The 21,743-nt window shown below is 53.6% G+C and overlaps 2 protein-coding genes across 2 annotated transcripts; one reads left to right on the top strand and one right to left on the bottom strand.

Annotated features, from left to right (window-relative positions):
- Positions 1-370: 370 nt before the first annotated feature.
- LOC142915386 (uncharacterized) lies at positions 371-7,950 on the top strand. The gene is made up of 4 exons (XM_076061219.1): positions 371-476; positions 3,036-3,506; positions 4,429-4,633; positions 5,749-7,950. Exons 2-4 carry the CDS (start codon positions 3,059-3,061, stop codon positions 6,119-6,121), a joined length of 1,026 nt encoding a protein of 341 aa, XP_075917334.1. The 5' UTR covers positions 371-476; positions 3,036-3,058; the 3' UTR covers positions 6,122-7,950.
- A 1,769-nt stretch (positions 7,951-9,719) lies between these two features.
- LOC142915368 (uncharacterized) lies at positions 9,720-21,226 on the bottom strand. Its single transcript, XM_076061202.1, has 5 exons — positions 21,094-21,226; positions 17,951-18,255; positions 15,614-15,805; positions 11,020-11,955; positions 9,720-10,015 (listed from the first exon to the last, which is right to left on the bottom strand). The coding sequence occupies exons 1-5, from the start codon at positions 21,224-21,226 to the stop codon at positions 9,845-9,847; spliced, it is 1,737 nt and encodes a 578-aa protein (XP_075917317.1). The 3' UTR covers positions 9,720-9,844.
- Between the last annotated feature and the right edge of the window lie 517 nt (positions 21,227-21,743).

Below are 21,743 nucleotides of genomic sequence, written 5' to 3'. Positions count from 1 at the left end.
TGAGCATCACCCCCCCTGTCCCCCCCACCCCACACACACTTCCGCTCACACACATCACTTCCGCCCACGCCCCTCACTTTCACTTCCTGCCCACGCCCGTCACTTTCTGCCCACGCCTCACTTCCTGCCCACGCCTCACTTCCGCCCATTTACGTCACTTCCGCCCACGCCCATCAACTTTCACTTCCTGCCCACGCCTCACTTCCTGCCCACGCCTCACTTCCGCCCATGCCTCACTTCCTGCCCACGCCTCACTTCCTGCCCACGCCTCACTTCCTGCCCACGCCCGTCACTTCCGCCCACGCCCCTTGGCTCTGCTGTTCGGTGGCTGAGCACGTGGGTGGGGTGGGGGTGGTGGTGGGGATGGGGAGTTTCCCACAAGTCGACGAGAAGCGAGCGAGTGGCGAGCGGCACATCCGAAGGGCGACTCCACTCACAGTCGCCCGGGGCTCCGCACCGCCTCCACGCCCCCCGAGGTAAGAGACGGGACGCGGCGAGGATGGAGCGGTGGGGACGCCCGCGCCGTTCCTGGCCGTGCCCCCCGGTGGTCGACTCGGCCTCGAGTGAGCTCCTCGTCGGGTGCGGCCCTGGCGCTTGGTCCGCCCTCCCACCTCGTGCAACCTTTCCCCGGCCTTCGCGGCCCTGCTCGCCGGCAGCGCTTTGCCCCCGGCGGTCTTGCCGGAGGCTACCCGTGGGATCTTTGTCTTTGGGTACATCGAGCGTGACCTGAGACAGTGGGGGCCGAAGTTTGACTCCCTGCCGCGGTGAACGCGACGAGCGGAGAGAGCCTCGTGGCGTGTACACAAATCGATTAAAAAGCACCATATTCTTAGTTTTTTCGGTAAAGTCACGTTGAAGAGAAACAACAAAATAAAATAACAAAATATATATATTTTCTCTTCAACGTGACTTTACCGAAAAAACTAAGAATATGAATTACTGCAGTCACGAAAGCTTTAAATCAAAATTTAAAAAGCACCAGTCGGAATTTCGATTTAAAGCTTTCGTGACTGCAAGGATTCATCTTCTTTGGTTCTTTCGGTAAAGTCACCAACACGTAGAATGAGAATAAAAATAATAAATTGATTAAATAAAATAACACAATAAAATTCTCACGACGTTTCGGCCACAACACAAGCCGTTTCAATGCTAAATCCTATGCTAATTCCTTTGTCAAGGCGCTCTGTTTCTTCTCACACAGCTTAAAGGTCGCGGTCTGAGCTTGGCTTTGTTCGCTCCAGCGCTGTCCTCCAGACAGTCTCGTCCCTTCACCTGATGAAGGCCACTTGTGTTGTGGCCAAAACGTCGTGAGAATTTTATTGTGTTATTTTATTTTATCAATTTATTATTTTATTCTCATTCTACGTGGTGACTTTACACAATACCTCCAGTCAAAATGTAAACAAAAAACATACTATGATAATATATAATGCATTGACCTTGAAACTGGTTGGTCCACACCAAGGGACGGCTTTCTTTCTAAGGGACAATGCCACATATATTATCATAGTATGTTTTTTGTTTGCATTTTGGCTGCAGGTATTGTGGTTAATGCAGTAGACATGATTCCTTGTTAAAAGGTTTCAGTTTTGTTGCCAGAAAAAAAGGGGAAAAACCCTATTATTATTACAAATCGTGCGATTGATAAAGAGTTGGAGCCGTGATTGGAATACGTGATTGTAGCGTTTCGCCAAGGCGAAATGCCAAAGTCGCTCGCGACACTGCCCCAGGCTTGGGGCTTGAGTCCCCTGCTGATGTCTCTCTGTGCGGCAGGATGTGGCGATCCACTCGGCATACAACCTCGCACTCCCCACCAAACATTCCCCGTATCCCTCCCCCCACCTCGATGTCCCAAGATCCCCGTCCTCTCATCCACCCCCCCCACCACCACCACCACGATCCGATTGTGTCGAGAAGATTCCAGAAGAATGGATTATTTAATAAAGAATTAAAGCTTTCGTGACTGCATAAATTAGTTGCTGTTTTTTTCGGTAAAGTCACGTATGTAGGAATACCATAACGTTATATTAAAATAAATCAATCACGACGTAAAGGTAACTTCCCCGTAGAAGTGTGTTAATAAAGAATTAAAGCTTCTGTGACTGCATAAATTACTCATTGGTTTTTTCGGTAAAGTCACGTATGTAGGAATACCATAACGTTATATTAAAACAAATAAATCACGACGTTTCCTCCTGCCCCGTCCGTTCTCTCTGGCCCCTCCCCCAACCTTCACTTCTTATTTAAGGCTTCCGTTTCATCCGACCTCACTTCTCTGTCCGTCCTTGCCTCTTGGTGTCTCTCTATTTCTGACTTGTACCTCGTATTTGTTCACTCTGTCTATGCTGGTATGTTCAATCCAGAGGTTGAACACGAAATTTAACACTCTTCTGAAATTCGTGGTCCGCCAGGTAAGTGTCTGTGTTGTTGACCTGACTGGTTGTGTATCACGTAATTTTCCTTAGGTTTGTTGAATTCTCGTCTCTCCTTGTTGTATTTGCCTCCGTGATTCGTTTCTTACGCCTGATGAGGATCGCTTGTGTTGCGGTCGAAACGTGATTGATTTGTTTTAATATAATGTTATGGTATTCCTACACACGTGACTTTACCGAAAAAACACAATGAGTAATGTATAATTTGTCTCATTGTTTTATCCCCGTTGTCTGTGAACTCGCGTTTGAACTCTGCGGTTTTCCCTTCGTCTCGTTGCGCCCCCGCGCGGTCCGTCTCTTTGCCGAACAACAATTGTGGTGATCGCATCGGTGCCCATCGAATGGTCGGCGATGATACCGCCCCCCCCGCCTTGCTGATCTCGATGCGGCGGTCATCGTTGTCGTCAGCCACGCGGTCATCGTTGTCGTCAGCCACGCTCGATCCTTGGCGGAGATGAAGACCCTCCCGTCAACCCACGGCCGTCTCTCACCGGTCGCTGGTGACGACGCACCAGCGATGTAACGCGACGCACGGCATCTCCCGCCCGCCTGTGCTTAAACACAAAACGTGCGCGCTCCTCCCGCACCCCCCCCCCCTCGCAGATCGCATCGGGGCTACGCTAGCGATGACAATGATGACGACGATGACGACGACGATGTTGCTGCTGCTGCTGGTGGTGATGACGGGGGCGGCGGCGTCGGCAGACGTCTCGCCGATGCCTTCACCGTCCCAGCCGCCGTGCGGGCTGTGTCCCCCGGGCCACCACGTCTCGCTGCCGTGTTCCACCAAGGCCAGCGAGCAGCAGCAGCAACAGCTCCTCCTGGAGGACGCGTCCGACGTGGAGGCGCGTTGCACGCCGTGCCCGCCGCGCCACTACACGCAGTTCTGGAACTCCCTGGACCGGTGTCTCTACTGCGGCCCGCCGTGTAAGGAGGGCCAGCGGCTCGCAAAGGAGTGCAGCCCCACGCACGACCGCGTGTGCGAGTGCGAGCCGGGCACCTTCCTGATGCTGCCGCAGGAGTTCTGCGAGCGGCACAGCGGCTGTGCCGCCGGGCACGGCGTCGTCACCAAAGGCACGCGCGGGGTGGGGGGGCGGGGCGGGGTGGGCGGGGAGGGGCTGGGCTACACCACGTGTGTCGTTGCCATTCGTCCGGCGATCGATTCGCCCGTGACCAAAGACGCCGCTCAATCGTTGCGTCCGATTTAATTAGTTGAATCGATAAGGGTTCGTTCCGCGTGGCCTCCCCCGTCAACAGATCCCTGCGGCGAAAAACGCATGAACGCCCAAACTCCCCGTTCATGCATTCTTCATTCATTGGCTAGAGGTTAAATCGTTCGCGCATTATTCCTGTTGGGCGCTGGAGATTGTTCCAATCTCCAGCGCCCATCGGGATAGAGCTCCTTCGCGCGCAGCGCGAGATTTCTACCCCACTCAGAAATCAATTGGTTCCTACTTTCACTCCTTTGATGATCATTCATTTGTAAACGTATTTACTGTGCCCCGCCGGCCAGTGCTCGTCAAGTCGGGGGGAATCTTATCTCCACTCTCCTATCTCCCAGTTATCTCCCAGCACCAATTTATGCCTATTCTTCTTCTTTCGTTCTTTCAGTAAAGTCACGTAGAAAGAGAATAAAATGATAAAATAACACAATAAAATTCTCACAACGTTTCGGCCACAACGCAAGTGGCCTTCAGGTGAAAGGAACAAACCTGTCGGGACGACAGAGCTACAATGAAGAAGGCCACTTGTGTTGTGGCTGAAGCGTCGTGAGAATTTTATTGTGTTATTTTATTATTTTATTCTCATTCTACGTGGTGACTTTACCGAAAGAACCAAAGAAGATGAATCCTTGCAGTCACGAAAGCTTTAAATCGAAATCTATGCCTATTCTCTTCTCATCTTTCTCTCTCTCTACGCATCTCTACATTTTGTCCCGCGTCTCTGCCCGCCCGTGCGCCCCCCCCCCCCGTCTCGCGTCTCCGTTGTTCCGCAGGATCCCCGCGCGAAGACACGCGCTGCGCCCCATGCCCTCGGGGATTCTTCTCCCCCGAGGCGTCGGCGGACGCCCCGTGCCGCCCACACACAAACTGCTCCGGCCCGGGCTCCATGGAGCTGCTGCCCGGGGCCTCCACGCACGACGCGCTCTGCTGGTCGGGCGCCCGCGTGGAGTCGCGAGCGTGGGGACGCGGGGCCGGCAGGTGACCGCTCTCTCGCTCGCTTTTTTTTCCACACGGACGCGTCGTTTTAGCGGCAACCGTAGATCGACGGCGTCAAATGTTGATTTAAAGCTTTCGTGACGGCAGTGGATTCATATTCTTGATTCTTTCGGTAAAGTCACCACGTAGAAGGGAAACAATAAAATAATAAAATATATATTAAACAATAAAATTCTCACGACGTTGCGACCGTAACGCAAGCGGTCATCATCAGGTGTGAAAAAACCAACGGTCGTGAGAATTGTATTGTTTTATATATATTTTATTACTTTATTGTTTCCCTTCAACGTGGTGACTTTACCGAAAGAACCAACAATATCAACGGCATCGTCGGAGGACCGCGCTACTGGCCTCGGAGGGCAGCCGGTGCGGATGCCGCACGTGCCCACTGGGGAGAGTGCTCCGGGCTGGACACGCGTTCGCAATCTGGTCCACGGTCACGTATTTATCCGTTTAAAAAGACTACTACAACCGCAGTACATTTTGGATGTGTGTGTGCGTGTACGTCTTTGAGAAATTGTAACGTAATTGTGAAGAGGTCGCCGGTGCATTCTCCACGTTGCAGGAATAGAAAACGATAGGAATGTTCGCCACTTGAACGAGACGCTAAATTCCACGCGATGGCGCGTGACCGACCGGTAGCACAGCGAGAGGTACGCTGACGCGGTCTCGCTGGCTACAGAAGCATTTTCTGAGTCCATACTCTTTGGTTCTATTCGGTAAAGTCACGTAGGTAAAAATAAAACAACAAAAATCACGACGTTTCGGCCACAACACAAGCGGCCTTCATCAGGTGAAGGGACCGGGCTGTCTCGAGGACAGCGCTGGAGTGAAACACAGCCACGCTCAGACCGCGGACCTTTAAGCTGAGTATGGATCCTTGCAGTCACGAAAGCTTTAAATCTAGAATGTTCTGAGTCGCCAACCCGGAACGGATCTCGGTTGCCTGACTGCAAGCTGGCACGACGCCCGCGCCTCCCAATTAGCGAACGAGCTGGCTACGTGCAGTGCGAAATAAGTACGGTGAAAAGTCCACCTTGCGAAAGGTGATCCCGGAACAACGCGCTTTACATCTCCTTCCCTTCCTTCCGCTGCAGAGCCTCCGTCGCCGCCGCCGCCTCGTCCGCCGCCCCGGCCAGAGGGCCCGTGCGACGCCGCGACCCTGCGGTTCGCGGGCGGCGTCCGCCGCCTGCCTCTGTCGTGCCTGGCCCACCGCGGCGCAGGGAAGGCCGCCCACGTCCGGGAGCTGCTGCTCGGCGCCATGGGCGACGCGGGGCGGCGGCGCGGGCGCGGGCGCGGGAAGCAGGGGGGGAGGAGGCTGGAGAAGCACGTGAAGCTGCTGCTGCTGCTCCGGGTTTGCGCGAGGAGACCGCCCCGCCGGGAGGAGGGTCGGTGAGGATGCACGGTTCGCCGTTGCGGAGAAAGACGTGGTCGAACAAGATGGGGGTGGGGGGGGGAAGGGCCTTTTAAATGGTCGTGTTGTAGTAGTCACGAACCGAGCGTGAGGGCTCAGAAACATTGATATAGCAACCATTTAAATCAATGTTTCAGCTGCCCAGCCGTGATTATATTGGGTTAAGTTCGGCGAGTTGACCGCGCAAAATTGCCATCTTAAAAGGTGATTTGTTCGAATAATTCTGGGTTTCAGAATTTAAAATGTTGGTTTGATCGCCATGCGCGTAGGGAAGCCGTGGCTCCTGGTGGTAGTTCCGCGTGACATGCTGCTGTGGGCCGTTGGGCAAACTGCAGAAACATTTTTGGGAAAGAGATGACAGTTTTATATAAGCTGTAGCCGGAGTCTTTCAAGCCCGTCGATTGAAGCCCTCTAAATTATCCAATATAGAACACTCATCGCATTAATGAAATCGACTGTAGAGGGTTAAATAATTACACGATGAGTGGTGATGATGAGGTATGATTAATTAAATTACATTCCATAGCTTGTAACAGAGGACACACATTAAGGTTATCGCATGCCACAAACTGCTTTGGGGGCAACATAACAGTGACTAACTTTAATAAGCCCACATTATTAACAAACGCTTCCTCACGACTGAAACCTTTAATCGCTGAACATTTCAGACAATTTGCCCTGTTATAAGGTGCAGAAGAGTACGGCGTAGTTACGAACAGCGACCACCGTGACAGCTAAAATGTTACAAAAATCTCCGATTTGAAGAAGGTTCATCGATAAACACATTCTCCTGCGGAGGGAGCTGGTAGGAACGTTGGGTTGCTCGGTCAATGGCCAGGGTCAACGGCAGTGTGGTGTATTCCACAAATAGGTCCGACTGTGAGGGCGGGCACAAGCCGGCGTGAGTAGGTTAAACGTTGAGTTTTATAAGGGCACCACGGGGTGACCAGTCCCTCCCCACCCAGCCCCACCCCTCCCACCCCCCACCCAGCCCCTCCCCACCCTCCCCTCCTCACCCTCCCCACCCAGCCCCTCCCCTCCCATTTTTGGATGCACGACGGACGGACACAACAATAATCCCCTGTGGGCTGGTGGTGTAATAACCAGGAGGTTCCTGCCAGTACAAGCATGTGTTTTTCACGTGAAGAGAGAATGGAAATATATTTCAGCAGTATTCACAATCTCTCCTACAAGCAGGGCTCTCAACGTTTCCCTAGAATGCGTGCTGGCTTGGAGTTAGGAATTATTAGCAGAAGGCACTGCACCCAGAGAGTGTGAGATACACCCATCGTAAGAGTCCATGTTGTTGTGTAGGCCAATTAGTTTAAAGGGCAATGCATTACCGAAGGATATTTGTTTGAACAGTTTACCGCAAGTATGTGTGGTTAATGCAGACTGGATGCCTTGTAACAGGGGTCCGTTTCGTGTTTGAACATCTTAACACCTGCCGCCTTATTGCCAGTAAGGGTAAATCCTCCTTTTTGTATTATTCCATCGCTATGTTTATTGCTCCAAGTATCCTTACAATCAATCCAATGAGAGCTTTATACAAGAACAATAAGGATACACGAGGATATGGTTTGTCAAAGTTCCCAGAAGAGTGTTGATGTGAACAAAAATAACAAAAAAAGATTTCGTTGGTGAGATTTCTAGAGAAACATTTCTGGAGCAGAGCGTAATGTACCTCTAAGTACTGGGGGACTGGTTAACGCAGTTCCTCCACATGTTTGTTGACAGCACAGTATGTTTATAGTTGCGTGTGCACGCGCGTCACATGACGTGTGCACGCATGACTTTTTTGGAATGTTCAATGTGTTTTTGTAATTGTCACGGATGGTTACGTGTCGACTGTTGAAACCTATGAATAAAAGTTGCACGAAATGTCCGCGCGTTCAAAATTCCTCGCCAATTCGGAGCGGATCCGAAATCCGCAAATACGTCGTCAGCTACGATCTGTCGTTTGCCGGCTGAATGCCTCCCTTCAATCGTGGCTGCGGTGGCAAAAAAGCCACCGAGCTTTTTCTGCCCGTGAGCTGTGATCTTACCGCCCCGTCTGCGTTCATCGGTTATCGCCCCCTTATCGCCGTGCCGCCCTGAACAAACTCAACAGAAGGCCTCCACGGTAATATTATATTGTCCTGAGAGGAGTTACGGTCGTCCTGAAGCCAACTCTACCAGAGCGAGAGAGAGAGAGAGGAGGCAGTGTGCGTAGAGTTGTGGTGGGCCCCCGAAAGTTCACCGCGACAAGTCAGGGGCCCCGATGCTGATGGGAAGATCGCCAGTTGGGGTAGACACGTGGCTGCGCCTCACCACGTGACCTCTTGACCCGCACGACTGAATCCGCATTCCTAAGGCTACGCGAGCACCCCGCACCCTTCCCGTGCGCTTACAAGAACAGAACCCACATCCCCCAGTAGCCCCCCCCCCCCAGCCTTAACAGCATGTTAGGGCAAATACTAATAGGAATCCACTGGAGACAGAGCCGGATTAAGATTGTGTAAGCCCCCTGGGCTACAGGTACCGTGAGGCCCCCTGGTAAAAACTGTTGAAAAGGAAAACAAAGTTAAAGAAAAATAAAATGTTTTTTTTTTACAAGGCTAACAACGAATAAAATTCGGCATGCGCAACTGAAATCACTTTTCACTTCGTCTCTGGAGGCGCTTCAGCTGGACGAGGCCCCTGGGCTGCAGCCCCTGAAGCCCCCTGCCCCCACGCCCGAATCTGGCCCCGATGTTGGATGTTGGTGGATGAGTGAGCGAGTGAGGACGAGTGAGTGAGAGAGAGAGAGAGGGGAGTGTGAGTGAGGACGAGTGAGTGATGTAAGCGCTATCGGTTCATCCGGCGGTTGTTTATTTTAGCGTTTCGGCGGCAAACGTGCGACCGGGGCGACAAGCTCGTACGTGCGGAACGTTGCAAATTACGCGGCTGTGGAAACTTTAGCTGACGTGGAAATAAGTCGATAATCATTAACATTATGAGACCTCCTTTGCCAAAAACAAGATATAGGAATAGGTTTTACCCTTTTAACTGGCACAAAAACTGACACCTTTATTCAAGGCATCATGTTTGCAATGACCACAACACAAGCAGTCAAAATGCAAACAAAAAAGACAACTCTGATAATAATATGCACTGTCCTTGAATTTGATTGGTCCACACCCGAGACAGCTTTTCTTAGAGCCTAGTCTCCATTGGTGTTGGACCAGAAGACGCCAAAAGGCGTACAACTCAAAAACAGCGCACTATCAGAGTATTGAGGGCTCGGGGTGAGCATTAACATTACGAGACCTCCTTTGCCAGAAACAAGATATAGGAATAGGTTTTACCCTTTTAACTGGCACAAAAACTGACACCTTTATTCAAGGCATCATGTTTGCAATGCATTTCTGAAATGATCGTCTGATGATGAAAACTAATTCACTTACAACTGATTTAAAGCTTTCGTGACTGCAGTAATTCATATTCTTAGCTCTTTCGGTAAAGTCACGTTGAAAGGAAACAATAAAATAATAAATATATTATTGTTATATATTTTATTATTTTATTGTTTCCCTTCAACGTGACTTGACTGAAAGAGCTAAGAATATAATATTACTTAGAACTGTTTTTGTCCTTCCCCCCCCCCGCTCCCGCATCTCCGACTAGCGCACGGTTGGCATCGTGCTCACGCGCACCTACGTGTACGCACCTGGCCGAGTCGGTGGGACACCCTTCACCAAACACACACTGCTGCATTCCGAGGTGGGTTGACCGCCGCTCCCCCCTCCCTCCCCGCGCTGTCACACGCCACGCGGGGAGGAGCCGCGTGCCGCGGCGGTCTCCGCCAGCACGGCCTGCAGCAGGCCGATGTAGCGAACCGTCGCGCGCAGTGTCGCCGCCCGCGACGGCCGGAGGCGGTCCGGCGGCAGCAGGCGATGCAGGAGCAGGAACGCGCGGTTCAGGTTTCGCACCTGAGGGCACGGACACGCAGACGGACGGACGCGCGCGGACACGCCGTCAGTGCCGGGGATGGACGCCGCTTGGCCCTTGAGCGGCGGCGCTCGAGGGCCAAGCGGCGTCGAATTTAACTCGCTCCGCCACCCGTGGGCGAGGACTCGGTTCGACCAGACTTCAACCGTCTCGCGTCACCCCGTGCCGCGTTCCAACAACCGCATGGCAGGCCACGATAACGCAAAGTCATAGTAATAGGTTTTACCCTTTTAACTGGCACAAAAACTGACACCTTTATTCAAGGCATCATGTTTGCAATAACCACAACACAAGCAGTCAAAATGCAAACAAAAGAGACAACTCTGATAATAATATTATGCACTGTCCTTGAATTTGATTGGTCCACACGCGAGACGGCTTTTCTTAGAGCCTAGTCTCCACTGGTGTTGGACCAGATGACGCCAAAAGGCGTACAAGGGTAAAACCTATTACTATATCTTGTTACTGGCATAGGAGGTCTCATAATGTAAACGCGAAGTCACTCAAAAGCACGGGGAGAGAAACGGACGCATGGGAGGATGGGCACACGGACGGACGGATCCGAGTTTTAAGTTAAAAAATTATTTGTTTTACGCGGCGTCCTCGTCGCGGGCCATCTCTTCGCGCGACGATGAGCGACTTTACGTTTTACACCTCAGACGTTTGAAAGGGCACCCGCCAGCTCTCCCAGTGGCAGCTATCCTCGTGCTGCACCACGTGACGCCCGGCCTGCAAGTGGGGGCCAGTCGGGAGGAGACTGTTGCTGCTACGTGTGGTCCCAACTGATGTAGGTGCAGTGTCAATGTTTAAAACGTCACCCACATGGACCACGATGGGCTACTCTATTCACGTAATCGCTGGTGTGGCCTTCGAGATCCGAACTGAATCTGGAACGTGCCACCACTGGGCCATATCACCCCCCCTCCCCTCCCCCCCCAAGTTTTGTTTTAGTCTGAGTCAACCTAAGGGGATCGTGGCTTCTCACCCGGATCCTTTCGCGCACGTTCGCTTTGCTCTTCCGAGCTAACGCGGCAGCAGCCGCTGTCCTCGGGGAGGCGGAGGAGCTCCAGCGGGAGGAGCGCGAGGAGGTGGAGCAGACGGCGGTGGAGGAGGTGGAGCAGACGGCGGTGGAGGTGGTGGAGCAGACGGCGGTGGAGGTGGTGGAGCAGACGGCGGTGGAGGTGGTGGAGCAGACGGCGGTGGTGGAGCAGACGGCGGTGGAGGTGGTGGAGCAGACGACGGTGGAGGTGGTGGAGCAGACGGCGGTGGAGGTGGTGGAGCAGACGGCGGTGGAGGTGGTGGAGCAGACGGCGGTGGAGGTGGTGGAGGTGCTGGAGGTGCTGGAGGGACCCGTGAGAGTCCTGCAGAGCCCAGCTGGAATCTGAGACCCCTTGAGAACCACGCTGGACGACCCCCCTTGCAGCATCCGCTGCTGCTGTGGCTGCTGGTGGTGGTGGACCTGCTGCTGGTGGTGGACCTGCTGCTGCTGGTGGACCTGCTGCTGCTGGTGGTGGTGGACCTGCTGCTGGTGGTGGTGGTGGACCTGCTGCTGCTGGTGGTGGTGGACCTGCTGCTGCTGCTGCTGCTGGTGGTGGTGGTGGACCTGCTGCTGCTGCTGCTGTTGGGGGTAGTGGACCTGCTGCTGCTGGTGGTGGTGGTGGTGGACCTGCTGCTGCTGCTGGTGGTGGTAGTCGACCTGCTGCTGCTGCTGCTGGTGGAGGAGGACCTGCTGCTGCTGGTGGTAGTGGACCTGCTGCTGCTGGTGGTAGTGGTGCTGCAGGAGGACGATATCGACGAGACTTGGCTGGGAGTTGTCTCGCAGCTCGCCGCGCTGCACGGCAGAGAAGAGCTCCGGTGCCGGGGTGCGGAACAACCGGGGTGGCGGCGCCGGGGTGCCCCCCCGGTGGCCCGGTGCTCGGCGCTGCGGAAGGAGAAGCGCAGGGCGAGAGCGAGCGACCCCCTCTCGATGGGGGGGGGGGGTAAATTCGTTGGCCTGCTCTTCCACGCTGGCCAAGACGACTCGGGGAGAGGCGGCGGCCACCCCCACACCTCGGCCCGCCGCACGCGACCTGCCCCGTTGGGCTTCGACTGCCGCACCACAGAGACCGCCACAGAGACCGCGAGTCTCGTGGCAAACAGCAAATACAACACAGCCAACACAATGAACACAGCACAGCGAACACAGCGAACACAACACAGCGAACACAGCCAACACAGTGAACACAGCACAGCGAACACAACACAGCCAACACAGCAAACACAGCGAACACAGTGAACACAACACAGCGAACACAGCACAGCCAACACAGCACAGCGAACACAGCACAGCCAACACAGCAAACACAGCGAACACAGCGAACACAACACAGCCAACACAGCACAACACAGCCAACACAGCGAACACAACACAGCCAACATAGCACAGCGAACACAGCGAACACAACACAGCCAAAACAGCACAACACAGCGAACACAGCCAACACAACACAGCGAACACAACACAGCGAACACAGCACAGCCAACACAACACAGCGAACACAGCACAGCCAACACAACACAGCCAACACAGCGAACACAGCACAGCGAACACAACACAGCGATCACAGCACAGCGAACACAGCACAGTGAACACAGCACAGCGAACACAGCACAGTGAACACAACACAGCGAACACAACACAGCCAACACAGCACAGCGAACACAACACAGCGAACACAGCACAGCGAACACAGCACAGTGAACACAACACAGCGAACACAACACAGCCAACACAGCACAGCGAACACAACACAGCCAACACAATACAGCGAACACAACACAGCGAACACAGCACAGCCAACACAGCGAACACAGCACAGCGAACACAGCACAGCCAACACAGCACAGCGAACACAACACAGCGAACACAACACAGCGAACACAACACAGCCAACACAGCACAGCGAACACAACACAGCCAACACAACACAGCGAACACAACACAGCCAACACAACACAGCGAACACAACACAGCCAACACAACACAGCGAACACAACACAGCCAACACAGCACAGCGAACAGCACAGCGAACACAGCACAGTGAACACAACACAGCGAACACAACACAGCCAACACAGCACAGCGAACACAACACAGCCAACACAACACAGCGAACACAACACAGCGAACACAGCACAGCCAACACAACACAGCGAACACAGCACAGCGAACACAACACAGCCAACACAGCACAGCCAACACAGCACAGCGAACACAACACAGCCAACACAACACAGCGAACACAACACAGCCAACACAACACAGCGAACACAACACAGCCAACACAACACAACACAGCGAACACAACACAGCCAACACAACACAGCGAACACAGCACAACCAACACAACACAGCGAACACAGCACAGCCAACACAACACAGCAAATACAACACAGCCCACACAACACAGCACAGCGAACACAACACAGCCAACACAACACAGCGAACACAACACAGCCAACACAGCGAACACAGCACAGCGAACACAACACAGCGATCACAGCACAGCGAACACAGCACAGTGAACACAGCACAGCGAACACAGCACAGTGAACACAACACAGCGAACACAGCACAGCCAACACAGCACAGCGAACACAACACAGCGAACACAGCACAGCGAACACAGCACAGTGAACACAACACAGCGAACACAACACAGCCAACACAGCACAGCGAACACAACACAGCCAACACAACACAGCGAACACAACACAGCGAACACAGCACAGCCAACACAGCGAACACAGCACAGTGAACACAGCACAGCCAACACAGCACAGCGAACACAACACAGCGAACACAACACAGCGAACACAACACAGCCAACACAGCACAGCGAACACAACACAGCCAACACAACACAGCGAACACAACACAGCCAACACAACACAGCGAACACAACACAGCCAACACAACACAGCGAACACAACACAGCCAACACAGCACAGCGAACAGCACAGCGAACACAGCACAGTGAACACAACACAGCGAACACAACACAGCCAACACAGCACAGCGAACACAACACAGCCAACACAACACAGCGAACACAACACAGCGAACACAGCACAGCCAACACAACACAGCGAACACAGCACAGCGAACACAACACAGCCAACACAGCACAGCCAACACAGCACAGCGAACACAACACAGCCAACACAACACAGCGAACACAACACAGCCAACACAACACAGCGAACACAACACAGCCAACACAACACAACACAGCGAACACAACACAGCCAACACAACACAGCGAACACAGCACAACCAACACAACACAGCGAACACAGCACAGCCAACACAACACAGCAAATACAACACAGCCCACACAACACAGCACAGCGAACACAACACAGCCAACACAACACAGCGAACACAACACAGCCAACACAACACAGCCAACACAACACAGCCAACACAGCACAGCGAACACAACACAGCCAACACAACACAGCGAACACAGCACAGCGAACACAACACAGCCAACACAACACAGCGAACACAGCACAGCGAACACAACACAGCCAACACAGCACAGCGAACACAACACAGCCAACACAACACAGCGAATACAACACAGCCAACACAACACAGCACAGCGAACACAACACAGCCAACACAACACAGCGAACACAACACAGCCAACACAGCACAGCGAACACAACACAGCCAACATAACACAGCGAACACAACACAGCCAACACAACACAGCACAGCGAACACAACACAGCCAACACAACACAGCGAACACAGCACAGCGAACACAACACAGCCAACACAGCACAGCGAACACAACACAGCCAACACAACACAGCGAATACAACACAGCCAACACAACACAGCACAGCGAACACAACACAGCCAACACAACACAGCGAACACAACACAGCCAACACAGCACAGCGAACACAACACAGCCAACATAACACAGCGAACACAACACAGCCAACACAACACAGCACAGCGAACACAACACAGCCAACACAGCACAGCCAACACAACACAGCCAACACAACACAGCGAACACAGCACAGCCAACACAACACAGCGAACACAGCACAGCGAACACAACACAGTGAACACAACACAGCGAACACAACACAGCAAACACAGTGAACACAACACAGCCAACACAACACAGCGAACACAACACAGCGAACACAGCACAGCCAACACAACACAGCGAACACAACACAGCCAACACAACACAGCGAACACAGCACAGCGAACACAGCACAGCCAACACAACACAGCCAACACAACACAGCGAACACAGCGAACACAACACAGCCAACACAACACAGCCAACACAACACAGCGAACACAACACAGCCAACACAACACAGCCAAAACAGCACAGCCAACACAACACAGCCAACACAACACAGCGAACACAACACAGCCAACACAACACAGCGAACACAACACAGCCAACACAACACAGCGAACACAACACAGCCAACACAACACAGCGAACACAGCACAGCCAACACAACACAGCGAACACAGCACAGCCAACACCGCCCCTCACCGGCTGGCCAGGCCAGGGGTGCCCCGGGGGTCGACCCGGCTCCAAAGGCCCCGCGGGTCCCGGAGGCCACTGCCGGAGTCTCGCCGGGTCCGCGGAGGCCACGGGTCCCGGAGTGGTCACGGGGCCCCATGGGTCACGTGACCCCCGGGAGCCGGCGTGCAGCCGCTCCGTGGCGCAGGGGGCGACGGGGCTCTGTGGTGCATCAGAGACGTTCACAAGGCACTGTGGTGCATCAGAGGCGTTCACAAGGCACTGTGGTGCATCAGAGGCGTTCACAAGGCACTTTGGTGCATCAGAGGCGTTCACAAGGCACTGTAGTACATCAGAGGCGTTCACAAGGCACCGTGGCGCATCAGAGGCGTTCACAAGGCACGTCACGTGCATCAGAGGCGTTCACAAGGCACTGTGGTGCATCAGAGGCGTTCACAAGGCACCGTGGTGCATCAGAGGCGTTCACAATGCACGTCACGTGCATCAGAGGCGTTCACAAGGCACCGTGGTGCATCAGAGACGTTCACAAGGCACGTCACGTGCATCAGACACGTTCACAAGGCACAGTGGCGCATCAGAGGCGTTCACAAGGCACGTGGTGCATCAGAGGCGTTCACAAGGCACTGTGGTGCATCAGAGGCGTTCACAAGGCACCGTGGTGCATCAGAGGCATTCACAAGGTACTGTGGTGCATCAGAGGCGTTCACAAGGCACGGCACGTGCATCAGAGGCGTTCACAGGGCACGTGGTGCATCAGAGGCGTTCACAAGGCTCTGTGGTGCATCAGAGGCGTTCACAAAGCACTGTGGTGCATCAGAGGCGTTCACAAGGCACTGTGGTGCATCAGAGGCGTTCACAAGGCACTGTGGTGCATCAGAGGCGTTCACAAGGCACCGTGGTGCATCAGAGGCGTTCACAGGGCACGTCACGTGCATCAGAGGCGTTCACAAGGCACTGTGGTGCATCAGAGGCGTTCACAGGGCACGTGGCGCATCAGAGGCGTTCACAAGGCACTGTGGTGCATCAGAGACGTTCACAAGGCACTGTGGTGCATCAGAGGCGTTCACAAGGCACGTCACGTGATTTTGTTTCTGCTGAAGGTCAACTCGAGGTCAAAGTGATTTGCCGATCAGGTGAGCGGCGGTGCTCATGTCCGGTTTCACAGCCCTGAGCCGATGGTGGAAATTCCATATTCCTCTGGCGGGGGCGATCCCTTTCAACTCCTCCCCCCCCCCCTAACAAAGTGGTCGTTATTTTATCGACCCTGGCAGGACTGGAAAGGCGGCGGAATTAATCTCCTGAAATGTCGGAGATAGGCGCACGCGAATGAAGATGCATACACACACACACGTGCATTCATTCGTTTGCACTACAGATCGGTGAAATAAATGTGCGGTCTTAATGAGGACCTACTGTGCAATGTGTGTTGACGTTCGCGACATCGCGGGGGGGGGGAGGGAGGGGGGGTGGCGAGGGAGCTCCGTTACCTGTGAGCGTTGTGGGATGGCACGGCCGTGCGAGGCGTTGCGCGCCGCCACGCAGCAGATCACCCCGGCCGGGGGTGCCGGCGGGGCGCGCCTGGTGCCTGCCTGGCTCACAGCGGCAGCAGCAGCAGCGCCAAGGGCTTTCACGCCATGCCACAACACCCCACTGCTACCACCACCACCACCACCACCACCGTCACTACCGCTACTACCATCGCCACCATCGCCACCATCAATATTACAACCAGCACTATCACTACCAACACCACCGTCAATACCACTACTACCATCGTCACCATTGCCACCATCAATATTACAACCAGCACTACCACTACCAACACCACCGTCACTACCACTACTACCATCACCACCATCGCCACCGTCAATATTACAACCAGCACTACCACTACCAGCACCACCGTCACTACCACTACTACCATCACCACCATTGCCACCATCAATATTACAACCAGCACTACCACTACCAACACCACCGTCAATACCACCACTATCATCACCACCATTGCCACCATCAATATTACAACCAGCACTATCACTACCAACACCACCGTCAATACCACTACCATTGCCACCATCAATATTACAACCAGCACTACCAACACCACCACTACCACCACCACCATCATCAATACAACCACTACCATCACCACCAATGTCATAACCACCACTGCCACCGTAATCAATACCACCACTGCCATCACCGCCGCCGGCACGTGGAATAAGCCGCCCTACCTGCGGCACGCCCGCACGACTCGCAGCGCCTGGCTGGGGCTCACCGGACCGAGTCTCACCTGGAGGACTCGGGTCTACCCGTGCGGCGACTCGCACCTGGGCTGCCGACACTTGTGTGAGAGGCGCCCCGCAGATTGGCGTCCGACCGTGGCACGCCAGACCGCGCCTCCGCGTCGCCTCCGCTCCTCGCGCCCGCACGAGTCCCGGCGGCGTCTTCGCCGTCGCCCGCACCGCGACCCGCGAGCTCGCCGCCCGCCCGCCCGGCTTGCCAACCGGGCGAACGCGACTCCGGCTTCGGGCGGGGCGCCCGCCGCTCGCCCGCCGCCCACGCCGGCGTCGACACCGGCCGCACGCCCGTCGTGAACCTCCAACGAGCGTGGCCCTTCTGAGAGCCTGGCTGGCACTCAGCCACGCCTGGCTGGCACTCAGACACACCTGGCTGGTATTCACCCACACCTGGCTGATACACAGCCACACCTGGCTGGTACTTATCTACACCTGGCCGATACACAGACACACCTGGCTGATACACAGACACACCTGGCTGATACACAGACACACCTGGCTGATACACAGACACACCTGGCCGATACTCAGCCATGCCTGGCCGATACACAGACACACCTGGCTGATACACAGGCACACCTGGCTGATACACAGGCACACCTGGCTGGTATTCACCCACACCTGGCTGGTACACAGACACACCTGGCTGATACACAGGGACACCTGGCTGTCACTCACCCACACCTGGCCGATACACAGGCACACCTGGCTGGTACACAGACACACCTGGCTGGTACACAGGCACACCTGGCTGGTACACAGACACACCTGGCTGATACACAGACACACCTGGCTGATACACAGACACACCTGGCCAAGGCACATCTAGAGCTACGCGCAGGTAACCCTGCGATAGTGAGACTAGCCCGGTGCCGACACCACGTGACGCAGCGCCTGCGAGTGGCCACGTGGTGCTCGCGGCTGCGGCCTCTCCTCCTCCTCCTCCTGCTAAGGAGTTGGAGTTGGGAAGAGTCTCGCTGGCAGCGCTGCACTGCATGGCGGTCGTGACGCTGCTGCTGCTGCCTCTGTTGCCGATGATGATGCTGTCAGATAGCGACAAGGGCAGTGATGATGATGCTGCTGCTGCTGTTGAGGGCCGATGATGATGCTGCTGCTGATGATGATTGAACTGATGATGCCACTTAATGCTATCGCAGCTGATGATGATGATTGACAAACATGATTGTTATATTCTTTGGGTCTTTCTGTAAAGCCACGTAGATAAAAAATATATATAAAAATAATAACAATATCATATAGCGGGAGAGCTGCTGAGGCAGTAAACATAAATGTGATTCCTGCAGTCACGAAAGCTTTAAGTCATTAATATTATGGTCATCGCAAAAAATCCAAACGGCTCGGCATTGTACGAAATGCATAACGTAACCCAAGAGCTACAGTATTATTACTACTACCACTGCTTAACGCGGTGTTTGTTGTTGTTGTTGAAATTAAGAATGGTCACATTCTCCAGAAAGTGCGTCTATGAATCTGGAGACTACGGTAGAGAACGCACAGAGTTGGGGGTCTGCCACGCGTCCACACCCCACCCCCCACTCGGCTATTTGTAGCTCGAATAACAAACGTAAACGCGAGACAACAGACCGTCCTGCTGGCCTGGTGAAGCTTCACTTTGTGCCCCAACTCCTTACAACATCACCACCACCACCAATGTCGAGTCCAGTGAACGATCATTAACAAGCCCTCCACAGCGCCGGCGGTAGCCACCGCTCCACACACGCACCGAGTGAACAATTCACTATTCACTAGGCGCACTCCTCCTTCAGCCTGCCCGCCTTGATTCATCAATCAGTGGGATTGCGACACTAATTTGCATAATTGATTGGCCGATGCCTTGACGGCCACGTGACGCTGGGAAGCCACGCGCGTGGATGTCAATGATTGCCAATCGGGTTAATGAGTTAATTGCGAGAGCACGTGACGTAGACGCGTGTTTACAATGCATTATTGGCACTTATCTATTATATTCATCACTCGCACGAGTGGGTGGAGGTTTATACATTGTGTCCGTGTGTGTGTGTCTGTGTGTGTGTCTGTGTGTGTGTCTGTGTGTGTTTGTGTGTGTCTGTGTGTGTGTGTGTCTGTGTGTGTGTCTGTGTGTGACTGTCTGTGTGTGTGTGTCTGTGTGTGTGTCTGTGTGTGTGACTGTGTGTGACTGTGTGTGTGTCTGTGTGTGTGTCTGTGTGTGACTGTCTGTGTGTGTATGTCTGTGTGTGTCTGTGTGTGTGTGTCTGTGTGTGTGTCTGTGTCTGTGTGTGTGTCTCTGTGTGTGTCTGTGTGTCCGTGTGTCCGTGTGTGTCTGTGTGTGTGTATGCGTGTGTGCGTGTCTGTGTGTCTGTGTGTGTGTCTGTATGTGTGTCTGTGTGTGACTGTGTGTGTGTCTATGTGTGCGTGTCTGTGTGTGTCTGTGTGTGTGTCTGTGTGTCTGTGTGTGTGTCCGTGTGTGTGTCTGTGTGTGTCCATGTGTGTGTGTCTGTGTGTGTGTCTGTGTGTGTGTCTGTGTGTGTGTGGAAGCGTAACACATTGTAGTGTAGTGGTTAGCGCTACGCTGCGCTACGAACCCGGCGACCCGAGTTCGATTCCCGCTCACGGCCACCACCGGTGACGATTATTTTAACCGGTCCTGGGCCTCCCCTAGGTCGTCTCAGCCTCAAACGAGTAACTGCTGTGGTGTGTGAACATCCCCACTGGGGAGACAAAGGCGGCCGGGCGTTGTGGATCCAAGTCCTGGGCGAAGCCGGGTAGTACAGCTAGTATTTTATAATCAAGGCCATCTGTCACACTTATAACGTACTCGGTACATGCTGTCAGCTCCACTGAAACAAATTACGTAATTATCTTCATTATGAAAATCATGCAGGTCAATCACCGTGGCGTCAATTATTTTGAAAAATATTGCAGAGCATTAATGTAATGGACGATGCCCATTTATTAACGACGTTAACGAACCTATTTGTTATTGATGTTTTAGTTTTTCCCGGTCAGGAAATAAAACAAATTTAAACCAGCTACAACAATCACGGGGATATGACGGTATCTAGCAGATGGATTGTACGATCATCACGGATCGTACGATTGTCGTTGATACGGCGTAGTATCACCACGTCGCGAGGACCCTGTGTAGCGTCGGACATACACAGCACGTGCTGCCCGGTGTCTACTTACCTGTGGTTGGGGGCACAGTCAAATTGGGGGTGCCACCCTGCGCTGGGGAGAGACAGGGAGCCGGGACGTTGAGGGGCCGGGTTCTCCCCCCACCGACCCCGGGTGAGGGGTTGGGGATTTCTTCCAGAGCCATGATGATAAACAAAGGCAGGCCAAGCCCACTTTACCACGCCATTTGCTTAATCGGGACAGTTGCACGCACGCCTCTTAACTATGCTCAGATATATTATTGGTTCTTTCGGTAAAGTCACGTTGAAGGGAAACAATAAAATAATAGAATATATATAAAACAATAAAATTCTCACGACGTTTCGACCGCAACACAAGCAATCATCATCAGGTGTGAAAACCTGATGATGACTGCTCGTGTTGCGGTCGAAACGTCGTGAGAATTTATTGTTTTATATATTTGATTATTTGATTGTTTCCCTTCTACGTGGTGACTTTACCGAAAGAACCAAGAATATGAATCACTGCAGTCACGAAAGCTTCAAATCAAAATTCATGCTCAGATGTGTTTTTGGCATCTTTTTTTCCCCCCAAACGTTATTCCAGAAACGTGCGTTCCGTATGACGTCACGTGACGAAGTGTCCGTCTGGAACTCTCGCGAAGCGGAGCGGCGGCCTCCACCACCCCTCCCCCCGCTCGC

This window comes from Petromyzon marinus, unplaced genomic scaffold, assembly GCF_048934315.1.
Source record: "Petromyzon marinus isolate PM22_M1 ecotype Great Lakes invasive population unplaced genomic scaffold, UKy_Petmar_22M1.pri1.0 PM_G_Scaffold_30, whole genome shotgun sequence".
Classification (NCBI taxonomy): domain Eukaryota; kingdom Metazoa; phylum Chordata; class Hyperoartia; order Petromyzontiformes; family Petromyzontidae; genus Petromyzon; species Petromyzon marinus.
This window is presented reverse-complemented; position numbering and strand designations above follow the sequence as displayed.